Raw genomic sequence first — 14,495 nt, forward strand, 5'->3', positions numbered from 1 at the left:
CAAACTATAGTTGCTGAGCTGGTGATCTCAGAGAGGCCTCTACTTGACATTTCATTCAGCAAAATAAAAGGCTAGGAAATAAATAAAAGGAGGCAAGGTCAGATTAAGGCTCTCTCCTGCATGCCAGTATTACCTTCCTTTCTTCTCTTGGGCTTGGGCAATGCCCACTCCCCCAGCACTGCCATCTTTTCAGCTGCCTTCTGAAGTGAGAGTCTGCTGGGGAGCAGCAGGGTGACCAGAACAAAGGCTCAGAGCCAGCCTGCTGAGTAATGTGGTGCTGGCAGCTGACTGGAGAGTTTTTGTTGTTGAGAAGTAGACTGTCTTCTTTCTTCAGCCTTCCTTCAGAAGGAAAAGGCTAGACTGACTCCCCTAGAAGAAGATGAGACCCTGTCTTTACACAGAATCACAGAATCACAGAATGTTAGGGATTGGAAGGGACCTCGAAAGATCATCTAGTCCAATCCCCCTGCCGGAGCAGGATTGCCTAGACCATATCACACAGGAACGCGTCCAGACGGGTTTTGAATGTCTCCAGAGAAGGAGACTCCACAACCTCTCTGTGCAGCCTGTTCCAGTGTTCGGTCACCCTCACCGTAAAGAAGTTTTTCCTCATATTTATGTGGAACCTCCTGTGTTCCAGCTTGCACCCATTGCCCCTTGTCCTGTCAAGGGATGTCACTGAGAAGAGCCTGGCTCCATCCTCATGACACTTGCCCTTTACATATTTAAAAACATTAATGAGGTCACCCCTCAGTCTCCTCTTCTCTAAGCTAAAGAGACCCAGCTCCCTCAGCCTCTCCTCATAAGGGAGATGTTCCACTCCCTTAATCATCTTCATGGCTCTGCGCTGGACGCTCTCTAGCAGTTCCCTGTCCTTCTTGAACTGAGGGGCCCAGAACTGGACACAATACTCCAGATGCGGCCTCACCAGGGCAGAGTAGAGGGGGAGGAGAACCTCTCTTGACCTGCTGACCACACCCCTTCTAATACACCCCAGGATGCCATTGGCCTTCTTGGCCACAAGGGCACACTGCTGGCTCATGGTCATCCTGCTGTCCACTAGGACCCCCAGGTCCCTTTCCCCTCCGCTGCTCTCCAACAGCTCTGTCCACAACTTGTACTGGTACATGGGGTTGTTCTTGCCCAGATGCAGGACTCTACACTTGCCCTTGTTATATTTCATTAAGTTTCTCCCCGCCCAACTCTCCAGCCTGTCCAGGTCTCTCTGAATGGCTGTGCAGCCTTCCGGTGTGTCAGCTACTCCTCCCAGTTTTGTGTCATCAGCGAACTTGCTGACAGTGCACTCTATTCCCTCATCCAAGTCATTAATGAATGTATTGAATAGAACTGGTCCCAGTACCGACCCCTGAGGGACTCCGCTAGACACAGGCCTCCAACTGGACTCTGTCCCATTGACCACCACCCTCTGGCTTCTTTCGTTCAGCCAGTTCACAATCCACCTCACTACCCGATCATCCAGACCACACTTCCTCAGTTTAGCTGCGAGGATGCTGTGGGAGACAGTGTCAAACGCTTTACTGAAATGGAGATAGACCACATCCACAGCTTTACCATCATCTATCCACCGGGTTACGTCCTCATAAAAGGCTATCAAGTTGGTTAAGCATGACTTCCCCTTGGTGAAGCCATGCTGAGTGCCCCTAATTATCCTCCTATCCTTGATGTGCCTAGAGACAGCACCAAGGACAAGTTGTTCCATCACCTTTCCGGGGATGGAGGTGAGGCTGACCGGTCTATAGTTACGCGGGTCCTCCTTCTTGCCCTTTTTGAAGACTGGAGTGACATTCGCTTTCCTCCAGTCCTCAGGCACCTCTCCCGTTGCCCACAACTTAGCAAAGATGATGGAGAGTGGCCTAGCAATGACTTCCGCCAGCTCCCTCAGCACCCGTGGGTGCATCCCATCAGGGCCCATGGATTTATGGACATCCAGATTGCTTAATTGGTCCCTGACCCAGCCCTCATCAACCAAGACAGATTCCTCCTCTATCCTGACTTCTTCTGGGGCCTCAGGGGTCCGGGGCTCCTCAGGACAGCCTCCAGCAGTATAGACAGAGGCAAAGAAGGCATTCAGTAACTCTACCTTCTTTTTATCCTCTGTCTCCAGGGCCCCCACCTCATTCATCAGTGGGCCTACATTGCCTCTAGTGTTGGTTTTACCTGCAATGTATTTGAAGAAGCCCTTTCTGTTGTCCTTGACCTCTCTTGCAAGGTTTAATTCCAAGGAGGCCTTAGCTTTCCTAGTTGCCTCCCTACATCCTCTGACAACAGACTTCTATTCCTCCCAAGTGGCCAGCCCCTCCTTCCACGATCTGTACACCCTCTTCTTCCACTTGAGTTTGCCCAGCAGTTCCCTGTTTAACCATGCAGGTCTCCTGGTACTCTTCCTTGACTTCCTACCTGCTGGGATGCTCTGATCTTGAGCTCGGAAGAAGCAGTCCTTGAATGCTAACCAACTATCTTGGGCCCCCTTACCGTCTAGTACCCTGTCCCATGGGATTTCCCCTAGCAATTGCTTGAAAAGGCCAAAGTTGGCCCTCCTGAAGTCCAGGATTGTGATTCTGCTAGCTATTCTGTTCCTGCCACATGAGATCCTGAACTCTACCATCTCATGGTCACTACAACCAAGGCTGCCCTCAACCTTCACCGCTTCAACCAGACCCTCCTTGTTAGTGAGGATAAGATCCAGCAGCGCTCCTCTCCTAGCTGGCTCATCCACCATTTGCATCAGAAAGTTATCATCAATGCACTGGAGGAACCTCCTGGACTGAGGATGGCTGGCTGAGTAGGCCTCCCAGCAAATATCAGGGTAGTTGAAATCCCCCACAACAACCAGGCCCTGTAATTGCGAGACTGCTCTCAGCTGCCTGTAGAAGGCCTCCTCACCCTCCTCATCCTGATCTGTGGCCTGTAATAGACACCCACAACAGTATCACTCCTGCCAGCCTGCCCCTTAATTCGCACCCACAAACTCTCAACTCGCTCCTGATCCGCCCCTGGACAGAACTCAATACATTCTAGCTGCTCACTCACATAAAGAGCAACTCCACCACCTCTCCTTAGTGAGGGGTGAGGAAGTCTTTCACTTCCTCACCCCTCAATTGAATACAGAGTGGGAAGAATGGTCACATAAACTCTTGGCTTTCAAAACTGGTACTTGTAAGGAGTTAAATCTGTCCTCTGTAGACCTAAGCACCCATATGTTTTGTTTTGCTGGCTGGTTGCTTTGTGGAGTCTAGTCAGATAAAATGACTCTTCCCATCGCATAAAGATAATGTTCCACATGAATGTCAACATCCGTGAGATTCCTGCCCATTTTGCTCCTCTTTAATTAGGGACTGTTCTGCCTCATTGGACAGACTGGTGTAATAGCTTGGGATCAGAGTAGCATAAAGATTGTCACAGCTTGAATGATCTTTTGAGCAGTGGGAGGTAATGATGCTGCCTGAGGCAAAATACAGCTTCTGGCATGTTATGGGACACTGTGATTCTGTCCCACAGTTCATTTAGCCTTTTTCCAAATGCTGCAGTTTAGCCCCTGAAAAATACAGTATTTTTATGAGTGTATTCCATCTTCAGTATAGTCCTATATAATTCCTGTTGGATGTGGGCTGGGTCAGCAGAGGCGGAGGATAGCACTTAAGATGTGAAATGCCAGTTAGAGGCTCCGGACCATGCAAGTTTTTGTGCTGAATGTTCTTCCAGAAGGTGACAAGTAATCTCTATTTCATCTGGAGGACGGAGTAATTCTGAGAATAAAGAGTGAGTCCCCTCTTCCCCCAAGTCCGTCCCACCAGATTTACCCTTCCATGTACACTTTTAGAAAAGACTAGTCTCTTTAGCCTGTGTTCAAAGGTCTCAAAAGACTGCTTTATGGAATAAGCAGTGTTTTCTTTTTCCAGTGTTGTCACAATTCATTTTGCTTTGTAGTTGAAAAGTAAATGAAAGAAATAGCTGAAGGCATATTTGTGAATAATTACACTTTCACCATATTTCTTGAGTTTGCTGGGTAGATTTGTGTGTAAGATTTGATTGTTTTCCTTGCTACAGGCAGCTTCATTATCCATCCAGTGTTTGCAATGGATTATGAGGCACTGTAGCAGATGACGGAGACAGCATTCTAATGTTTCATTTGGAACTGGAATAAATAGATCTTTTTCAATTGCAAGGATGTGAAATGAGCTTTCAGGATGTTAGATTTGGAAAATTACATGCTGTTTCAGGCTCTTCTGCTGGGATGACTATTGCATATACTGAAGTAAAATCTGCACCCTGCAAGTTGACTCAGTCTTTAGTCCTGCAAAGTAGTATGTAGTGCCAGACTGCTGCTGGAACATGGGGTGCTCCTTATGATGGTGGGACTCATCAAGCACTTGATGTGCTCCAAGGAGTTTGTTTCACCACAACTCAGATTTGCCTGAATTGACACATGAGCAGAGTCAGTCCACACTAAACACATGATTTTGAAAAACTCATCAGGTACTACTTCTGTTATGGCCAACCCATGACTGTTGGCATGGGACTGTTCCATTCACCTCCCCTGTTGAAGGTGATCAGGACTCAGCAGGGACACGTACTGACTCCCCTGGCTTGTTATGGCATGTTCAGAAGAAGAGTGTGGGAGTCACGATCTAGGAGAGGGAATTTGGACTGAGTATGAAGAAATCTCTTAGGGAAAGCCTTGAAACAGCTGAGTGTAGTGAGAAAGGTTAGGGATTTTATTTTTTTTATGGTGCTAATGAAACCAAATCCCCTCGGAAAGCAGAAAGTGCAGGCCACCTTTTTTGTTTCTGGATCCCTCAAAATCACAAGTAGGTTGTGAATTGAATTCTACTGATAACAGTCTTGTTCCTTCTAGTTTCCTCATGTGGGCCTGTGGTAGTCCAGGGGTCCTCACATATCCATGTGGAAGAAACATCTACATACTCTAGAAAGTGTAGATATCAACAAAAGTGTGTGTGTGTGAGTGAGGATGGGAAGGAAATCCAGATCTACCTTTATTGCTACATAAAAGTAGCTTAGAAAGAGGTGGCTTGTTATCAAACAGAATGGTTGGCCCCCACCAGTAGGAAAGAAAAAGGCAAGTCCAAGAGTAAAGCCTGTGCAAGTGCTTATCTATGCTCTGGCCTGTTGAGAGTGAAAATTTCCTGGGTTTTCAGATCGCTTCCAAGCTAGTGATCCCGTGTGAAAGGAGAAGTAGGAGTGGGAGACAATGAAAGAGGGACATTTCTATGGGGTTGCTTTCACTTTTCAGCATAAATTTCAAAAGGCGTGTAGATGTCACGCTTAGGAACATGGTTTAGTGGTGGACTTGGCAGTGCTAGGTTAACAGTTGGACTTGATGATCTTAAAGGTCTTTTCCAACCAAAATGATTCTATGATTCTGAGATTCTATGTTTGAGATATGTGAGCAACTACTGACAGGTAAAAGCTAGTGTGGTGCATATATAGTAGGAAGGGTACAAAAACGCTTTCAGCGCTTTCGGTCACTCATATTGGTGCAGTGAGGTCATCTCTAGTCTGTGCAGGTCCCGAACACAAGCTGGATTTTCACTATAATTAAGAGGGTCAATTCTTAATTCATAGACTCATAGAATCATAGAATGGTTTGGGTTGGAAGGGACCTTAAAGATCATCTAGTTCCAACCCCCCTGCCACAGGGGGTTGAAACTCAAGCTCTTTAACCAACCAGTAAAACAAAAACAGTGTAGTTAGCGGGGTGTGATATATTTTAAATCATTAGGCTACTTTTAGTAAAGGAACTCAAGGTAAAAGCTATAATCTTTTTCCCTTAGTATAGACAAAGCCAGAGAAGGCACACCACTTCATTCTCCCTCCAGACTCACAATCCATCTGTTAAAGTATCTGTGTTGTGACAGTCATCAATAGAAAATATTTTGGGGAGATTTCCAAGAAAATCCACTCCCAGAATTTAGGAAATACCCCATCCAGCTCTTTTGAGTTTAACACAGGACTTAAAACGCTTCAAGCAAATATGTGTGTGTATTTCTACATATATTCTCTATATATTCAAATGTGGATATACCATATATGTATATAGAAAGAGAAAGATGGGCATAGGGAGAAAGAAAACACCTCATATACATTATATATAGATGATATACTTGTTTTATAATGTACATTATACATATATGTGTAATCCTTATATATGTATTTCTATACCATCTGTAAGCTAACAGTGAATTTCTTCATTACTCATATAAATGTCTTGGCCCTTTTGAACACTTCTAATTTCTTAATCTGCAAGTCTAATCATGACTGAAAACTTCTCATCCTGCCGTTTCTCCTTAGTGGTAGGAAAAAGAAATACAGAAAGAGTTCATAAGGAATTTTGGTTTTGATTTCAACAAGAATGGGTCAAAAAATAAAAGGAAGTCAGGCAGATCTTAAGGTATGGTAAATTATTGTAGTACAATTGATTTTAAGGCAGTGATGATGATATACATCAAGCAAAGGTTAACTGGCCTGGAAATTCTAGAGAAAAATTATACTAAATGCTGTGTTTTCTTAAGTCTATAAAATCTTAATGTAAGATTGCTGAGTCACTACTGCAAGTAGGAAATGAGTTGTACGAGCCAGATTTCATCAGGAGGTATGAAACCAATTGTGTCTACTCATCCATCTATCTAACTTTCCCTATTGACATTTCCAAGGGACAGTAATTTATATACTGAAAAGCTAAAATCGATGCTTAAACTCCACTATTGTTTTCTACTGTTGAGACTGACAGCTGTGTCTAGTGAGTGGCTAGGGAGGAACCTAAAACTCAGAATGTTACAACAAAAATGAAAACCATCAAGCAATAAGGAGACATTAGTCTCATCAATTTCAAAGCTGATTAAATGCTTATTACATTACTAGTATAAACAATTTGATAAAATATTTCTCCATAAGAAATAAGGGTATTTCTTCATAAGTGATACTCTTCTCTTTAGAATAAGTTAATAGGACCCTATCAATAGAGGAGAGATTCTGATATATGGACAAGTAAAACAGTTTTTATTTTCTTATTACTGACATCACAAAGTGGTTACTCTTAGAGCTAGCTGAGCAGGCTATTGATTTTTTTTCACTCAAAAATTTCAAATGAAAAGTCTATATTTACGTGTTCTGACTGAAAATTCGTAGGTTTTTACAGGATGATTTAAAGTCCTTTTTTTGGTTTGTTTCCATATAAAATGTTGTGATTTCTTGTCTTAGTTCACTTTAACCCATAAATACCAGATCAAAAACAGCCCCCAAAAATACCAACAAAATGGTACTAAGTCATTATGAAAATGAAAATTCCTTTTGAAATTTGATTAAACAAATAATCTGTTTCTCTGGTGTGTACACAGCAACGTGGAGGAGACGGTATCTGGCAACAGGAAAATTTTCACAACGTGTTGTTGTGTTAATAGTTGTTAGTTTAGGGACTGGTACAGGCATTTCTGTTTCTTTAACGAGCCACTCTAAGTTTCAGTGTATAACATGGCTTTAATGGGAGAGTTCAGTTTCTCCTTTGCTGTGTCAACAACCTGTGAGCATAAGGAAGTCACTTCTGACCTTCACCTCCCTTTTCCCATGAAAAATAAGGCAATAATTGTATTTCTGTGCTTAAGGTGGTTGTGTTGCTTGAATAGTTACACAAACTGTGCAGATTTTTGTATTTAATGGCTGTGGAAGTGTGATGTAATGTTAGTATGATTCATTTTCTTCCATAAAATCTTCATTTTGATAACCTAACTTTTCATTATACTGTATAATCAAAGTTTTGGTAAGCTCTCAAGCTATTCTTCCTCCCCAGACTTTCTCTTTCTTCTTACATTTTCATCTTTCTTCTGAAATGTTCTTCTAAGTAAAACAAAATATTAAGTGAACACTTCTTTTATGTTAACATAGCTGCATTTCTTTGGTTATTGTAGTTAAAATAAAATTAGTATGGAATATGCCAAAACCTTCCCTTTAAATATTTGCCCGGTTTAGAGTGGATTCTGGTCATGGAAAATGGACACAAAAATTGAGTTCTGAATAAGAACAAGAAGTAAAGGCAAGAAATACTGCAAGACTCATGCTAAAATCATGAAATGGTATCCCTGTTTTCTGCTGGAAAGGAGAGAGAGAGTGGGGAATAAGTTTCTTTTCATTTTAATAATAAATTGAAAATGTTTCCCTTGATTTGCATTAACAGTACTTGGGGATAAGCATCCCAGAGGTATTAATCTCAAGAATAAAAAGCAAAGTGGTTCAAAATGGGTGAACTCCCACAGCTGTTTTAAGTAGAGCTGTCTGCAGACTCCTGTCATGACGTTCACTGCAGGACTGGGATACAACAATTGCATAAGGGAGTTTAACAAACGAGTTTATAGAGAAAAGAAACTCAGTGGTATGATGAGGTTAGTGGAGTGAATGTGTGTTCTCACTTTGTTAGTCCAGGCAGATTAGGGTTATCTTTGCAATGGGGGCAGGAGTTTTCCCAGGGCTGCACTTTTAACACATAGGTGGATGAAGCAAGATTCAGCCAAGTCAGCTGGGTTGTCCATGCGGAGGCCGAATGCAGTTGAACCAAAAGTTGAGGACTGGGAATAAAGGAAGGCAAAAAGCCAAGGATCAAGGCTGAATGGCAACAACAGAGAGCTCAGAGAGATGTGAGGGAAGCAGCACAGTGACAGAGAGATTGAACATAAATTATCCAAAGGGGAAGAGCGGTATGTGTTGAAAGGGATGAGGCCAGAAACAAATGAAAAGGATGGAAATTTGCCTTAGGAAGTATTATCTCTTCCTCTAATGCAGGAAGAGATAATAGCAACAAGGTGTGATAGGAAAAAGGTCTTAATCCCTACTTTAAGATATTTTAAGGTGCCTTCGTTTTAGAGTAAACATGGGGATATGAGTAACTTCTACCTGCAGGGTGGCACAGGAGGGTCCCTCTGCCCCTCGCTGTTGGCTCCCCGGGCAGGACGGGACTTGCGCAGACGTCAGAGTGATGCCCGGTGACTGCCGAGCACCATTTGGATGTCACTCCTCGGTGCCTAGCTACCAACGGGCTGTCACAGGCTCTGTCGTTGGGAGGGGGTGGGGGATTTGATCAGCCATGTTTGCCGAAACTGGTCCCAGGTTTTTTTATGAATATGCTCTCCATCGTCCTGGCTGTGTCTGTGAAGGAGAGAGGGGCTGGGATTTTCACCTGTGCTGTCCAGTGATTATCACTGTTTGAAAAAGCTGTTGATGTTTTGTTTTGTTTTCTTTGAGCAGATGGGCAGAAGAAGGTTCAAGAGGAATTTGACATAGACATGGACGCTCCAGAGACAGAGCGGGCGGCCGTGGCGATACAGTCCCAGTTCAGAAAATTCCAGAAGAAAAAAGCGGGGTCTCAGTCTTAGTAGCTACCTCACAGCTTAAAACAAAGTAATGCTGAAATGATTTATCAAGAAAATCAAAAATAACACAAAGATGCATGTACAGAAATTATCAATATTTAAAACCCCATTGGCAGATAACAAACCATGAGCTTGTGTGTGACTTTGTCCCAGATGTTTCACGCCCATTATTCTCTGTAACTCACCATTTTACTTGATGTTGTAATAAAAAGTTAGGGTGAAGTAATTAAAGTGTCTGACTTCATCTGTCTTTTCATATTAATCCAGCAACCACAGCGTTACAAATGAACCCAGCCCAGATGCCTGTTTTCCTCTTCACGTAAAGCTTAGAGACATAACAGCACCATGTTACAAGGTTTTTGCTGAGACATGACAGCATGCATCTCAACCCTGCTTACCTCATTTAGTGAATTCCAGCTGCCAGCCAAATGTGACGATAAAATTACTTTCTCGTAATGAGCTGAAAGTAAAAAGTTGCAGATAGAAGCTGGCATGAGGGGAAGAGGGTAAGAAGCAGTGAGTAGTTTATTTTTGTCTTGCAATTATGCCAATGAAGTGGCTTAAGTGGGGAAATTGCCCCCGTCCTTCCTTTTTGCTTGATAACGTTCAGAATTACTGAGCTTGGACCACATTGACTGTTATGAAAAAAAATAATAAATCAGACACAAAGTACAAATTCCAGAAACCTTTGGAAGGTTTTTAAAAATTATTTGTAAAAATAGAAACTGACTCTCTACGCTCTTTTTTTTTGATGCAGCTTTTCGCTCTCTACATAATCAGTAACTATTTCTATGCCATCTCTCTCTTTTCATATTATTTTCAGTATTTGGTGAGTAAATCATAACAGTCTCCCTGTCTCCATTTGCACTGTTCTGTATTCAACTTTATATAAGCCCCTTACTTTATCACTGTATTAACCCAGTTTTTGATTAACAAAAAGCAGCCACAACATCTGTCTTAAATTGGGAAGTATTTTTATTTTCTCCCTGTTGTAAAACAGTAACAGACCTGTTTCATGCTGGATCAAAGTAAGGATCTTTCTTGCCTTCAGATCTGATCAGGAATTGGCTGCCTGTATAGTGCATGAGGAAGGTTCAGAAAAGGTTTAAACAAGTACCTTGTACTCAGAAAAAGGAGCTATTTAGACTGAGCAAGTGGGATACGCACTACACAGAGGTGTGTAAGAAAAATGTCATCCTCTTCTTGGCTCCATCAACAGATTTAGGGGTTACAGTAGGCATCTTTGTCTCTAGGGAAATCAGAGACAGAAGCGTTTTCTGAAGGACTGGTGTTTGCAGTGGTTCTCCAAGAAGGCAGCGTGAGCCTCACCTCCAGGCTGACAGAGGTGGGTGTGCCAAATGGTGACAGCTTGCCTACTTCTAACTGAACAGCCTGGAGTTGGGGCTCCTTCAGGTGTGAGAGATCCAGGTATAATTCCCAGCTCTGTGATTCATTTCCTCCTCTCCCACCTCCTGCAGGAGTATTCTGATCACCAGGGCAAAGGACACGTATATCATTAGTCCCCTCAGGTAAAGAGAAAGCTGTGACCAAGGGGTAGGAATAGAGGAAAAGGAAGGATCTCTCACGCTGATGGCAATCGCTTCTCATGAGAGCCCACCATAGCAGCAATACTGAAGGGGTGCAGAGCTGTGCCTGAAAGGCAAGCTATGGGACTGCAAAGGGAAAGCCCTCAGCCTTAGGCAGATTAAGGCACTTACGGTGCTGGGCAACAATTTAGTGAGGAGCCCAAACCTGATGGTGGGTGATAGGAGGTCTGGGACTGTGCTGGTTAGGAGGAACCCCCAGAGATACTGAGCAGAGGAAGCCTTATGGATCCTGTGGGTAATGAAAAAGGCATGTGCAGAGATGATGTGTGAAGTGCTTAATAAGCACAGCAAGACTGAGTGGGAATGGACAGGGCTTTTGAAGTGTTAGTTTGGGGATAAACATCTAGGTGCTGCCCAGACCCTGCCTTAGGCACCTCTGTCTGTGTCAGGTCCTGACCCTACGCATGTCTTACCTACCTGCACATGTACCCTACCTTACAACGTACCCTACCTGCACATCGGTGGCAAAGTCAGAGTTCTCCAAGCTGCAGCTCACTGCTTTCACTCTAGGAGCATATTTTAACAGCACTGTTTCTCTGCATTTAGGAATTTCACAAATAAACCTCAAGTAGCACTGCTGCTGTGCTCAGAGTGTTGTTTGTGGAGGCCACGGATTCCCCACTTGTCTTTCACAGAGACTGCTCACCATATAATAATCACCTTAGCATAATAATTTTAAAATTGTAATGGGTCTGGATTGTGTTGGTGCCATTTTGTTTAGATGAACGTATATCTGTAATAAAGGACTGCATTTGTGTTCTGCATTATGTTGTTTGAAATGGCATGAGCTCTGTAATGGCTACTTAATTGAATAAAAACTATGGGTAAGCACTAGGCTTTTATATTCGATCTGACATTCCTTGGACTTAAATTTCCTACACAACAGGAATAATCCTATGGTTGGGACACAGAGAAAGCGATTACATTATTGAAGCACAGCAACAAGGGCTGTTAGTAAATAAATTATGGCTCTTTCAGCAGCAGGGCTATTTAATGTGGAGTTCAGAGTGCATCTTACAAATACAGGCTTAATATACAGTGAAACATAATGAGGAAATAGTGAACTGGCATGAAATTTGGATTAATTGTGGCTGCCCCTGTCAGACAATTTCCTTTTTATGAAAATGTGTTTGCATCATAGGTTCAGTTCATATTCCCAGGAGAGGAGAGCTTTCTCGCTCCTAGGTCTTGCTTTTCATTGATCCTTTGTTCATATCCAAGGTGGCAGTTTTTAATTTCCTTTCTTACCACTGACTCATACTTTTCAAAGACCTATCTGAATATTGCTGAGGTGAGGAAAGGAGTTTGATTCAACCAGGCACTTCACTAAGATGGGCGAAAGAGGACACTTAAACATTCCAGGTGTTATATGGGTTTTTTAACTTCCAGACACCCACTGAGCTCTGCAGTTAACTGGCGCTACCTAGCTGAAAGTAACCAAGTCATGGAAAGCAAAATTTAAATTAGGTGGATGTCTCTGCTGATAAACCAAAAGTTCCCATAGGTAACATGAAAGATCGTTCAGAGCAGTAGGTTTGGCAGGAAACAGAATTATCACTCCCACCACATACACCCACACTCTCCCTAGACACATCCATACCGCTTCTGCTCCAAATTGCTGTCACATTGTCCCAAAAGAGAATAACCTACAGTTGAACGATCAGAACAATTGAGCCTTAGAAATCCTTTGTTCACATTGTTGCCTGAACTGTAAAATAGCCTGTAGAGGTAAACAGCAAAGGAAACTCCATCAGAAAGCACAAGAATGCCCAAATGAGGAAAACAGCAAAGGATGTGATTTCTATTAAGTTAAACACAGAAAGGCAAGCCAAAGCCAACCTGTGGCTCACTGAAGGTACAGAGTTATAAATAAAACTTTTTTCAAACACTCCTCAGGCTGATAGCCTACTGGAGAATTGTGGGGATATGGAAAAGCGGAGGTCTTCCAGAAAGTAGAAATGAATCTTGCATTATCGCTCAGAGCGGAGGCTCCCACAACAGGGGTCTTTTTTGTAGTACATCAACCTGAGGAATTCATCGCCAAGCTGAAATGTCAATAGAAGACAGTTTGGATTAACCTGGCAAAATTAGTAGCAACAGATCGCCAAGACTGAATGAGGTTCACCCATGTCTTGTAGAGGGGCTCATATACACAGTGGCCACCTTGTTCAACCCATTGCTCATGCTGGCCTCGGTTCCAGGGGAATAGGTGATGATGAATTAATAACAGATTTTAGAAAGGGCTCTGGGAGGATTCAGAGATTTACAAAGACTGTCTTCAGTACGTAGCTTGAGAGAAACTATGATGTGATGTAATAACACTGTGATATGCCAACACGAGCCTGACAGCAGCTGTGATTCACAAATCTGCTGGTGGTCACCGATGGAGTGAACAGGTGGGTAATGGTAATCCAGGTGCACCTGGATTTTCAAGAAGTTTTGATGGGACTCTCGTGAATGCCTCTTAGAGAAGTTAAGTGGTTTGGGAACAAATGGTCAAGTCCTCTTGCAGAAAAACAACTGGTTAAGGGACAGGAGCCGAAAGGGTGGAATGGCATCTCCAGTTCTCACAGGAGTGAGGTGTTGCCAGTGGGACTCAAATGGCATCTATGTTGTGCGACGTTCTTAAAAATCACCTGAAGAGAGGGATGACGAAACCTGAGGTGACAAATTGTTATATCAGTGCTTCTATATGAAAAATCCTGTTCTTTGCTCCTTAGTTTTACAGAAGGCTCACTGAGACCCACAAGGAGAGGACGGTCATGTCAGGGCCATAAGGGCAACGACATTCCTGACTACCCCTTCCCACCCCTGGGGCTCCCCCCACCCTAACCGTGGCCAGGACCCCATTTAAGACCCCTCAGTCTCCCCTACCCTGCCTAGGGCCCATGTCATCTCCCCAGGGCCATCAGCCCCTGCCCCAGTGACGCTGCAGCAGTGCCAGTCTCCATCTCCCCATAGCCCTGCCCTGCCCAGCCATGGCCCCACCAAGCCAACCCCAGGAGGCCATGTCCTGGCCTTGTCCCATCCCAAGGGAGGTGTCCAGTGCCTGGGGCTGGAGCTGCCCTGGTGCTTCCTGGCTGCCCTGCTCCTTGTTGAAGGTCCCATAGTCCTTCCTCCTCCCCAGGGAGCTGCCAGTGCTACTGTGCCTTGCAGTCTCCCTGTCCATATTAGGTGTCTGTCCCTCCACATACACCAGTGTCCCTTCCCAGGGAGGAGAGAGGGATGTAGATAGCTTTTGGTCATATGTATGAAGGTCAAAGGTCCCATGGAAACAGCTGACATTTCCCTCCCCTGGCTTATTTGCCCTCAGTCACCCGAGATGCAACACAACACAGCTCAATGCCGTGCTTCGAGCCCAGGAAGTTGGCAGGATCCCCCAGGCAGGTGCAGGGCGGGTGCAGCAGGGTCCCAGCTGGGTTCCGTGGGGCAGAGCATGCCCACCAGCCCACTCACTGAAACGGGCGTCAGCAGCGGCTCCGTCATCTGC

General features: G+C 44.0%; 1 protein-coding gene across 1 annotated transcript in view; it reads left to right on the forward strand.

Moving 5' to 3' along the window:
* The window catches only part of PCP4 (Purkinje cell protein 4), a 56,837-nt gene extending 47,163 nt beyond the window's left edge, over nt 1-9,674 (forward strand). The window contains exon 3 of the mRNA XM_068395452.1: nt 9,274-9,674. Within this exon, the coding sequence (XP_068251553.1) occupies nt 9,274-9,401 (128 nt within the window). The 3' untranslated portion in view covers nt 9,402-9,674. The remainder of the gene's footprint in view (nt 1-9,273) is intronic.
* Nucleotides 9,675-14,495: the final 4,821 nt, after the last annotated feature.

This window comes from Nyctibius grandis, chromosome 2 (genome assembly GCF_013368605.1).
Source record: "Nyctibius grandis isolate bNycGra1 chromosome 2, bNycGra1.pri, whole genome shotgun sequence".
NCBI lineage: Eukaryota > Metazoa > Chordata > Aves > Nyctibiiformes > Nyctibiidae > Nyctibius > Nyctibius grandis.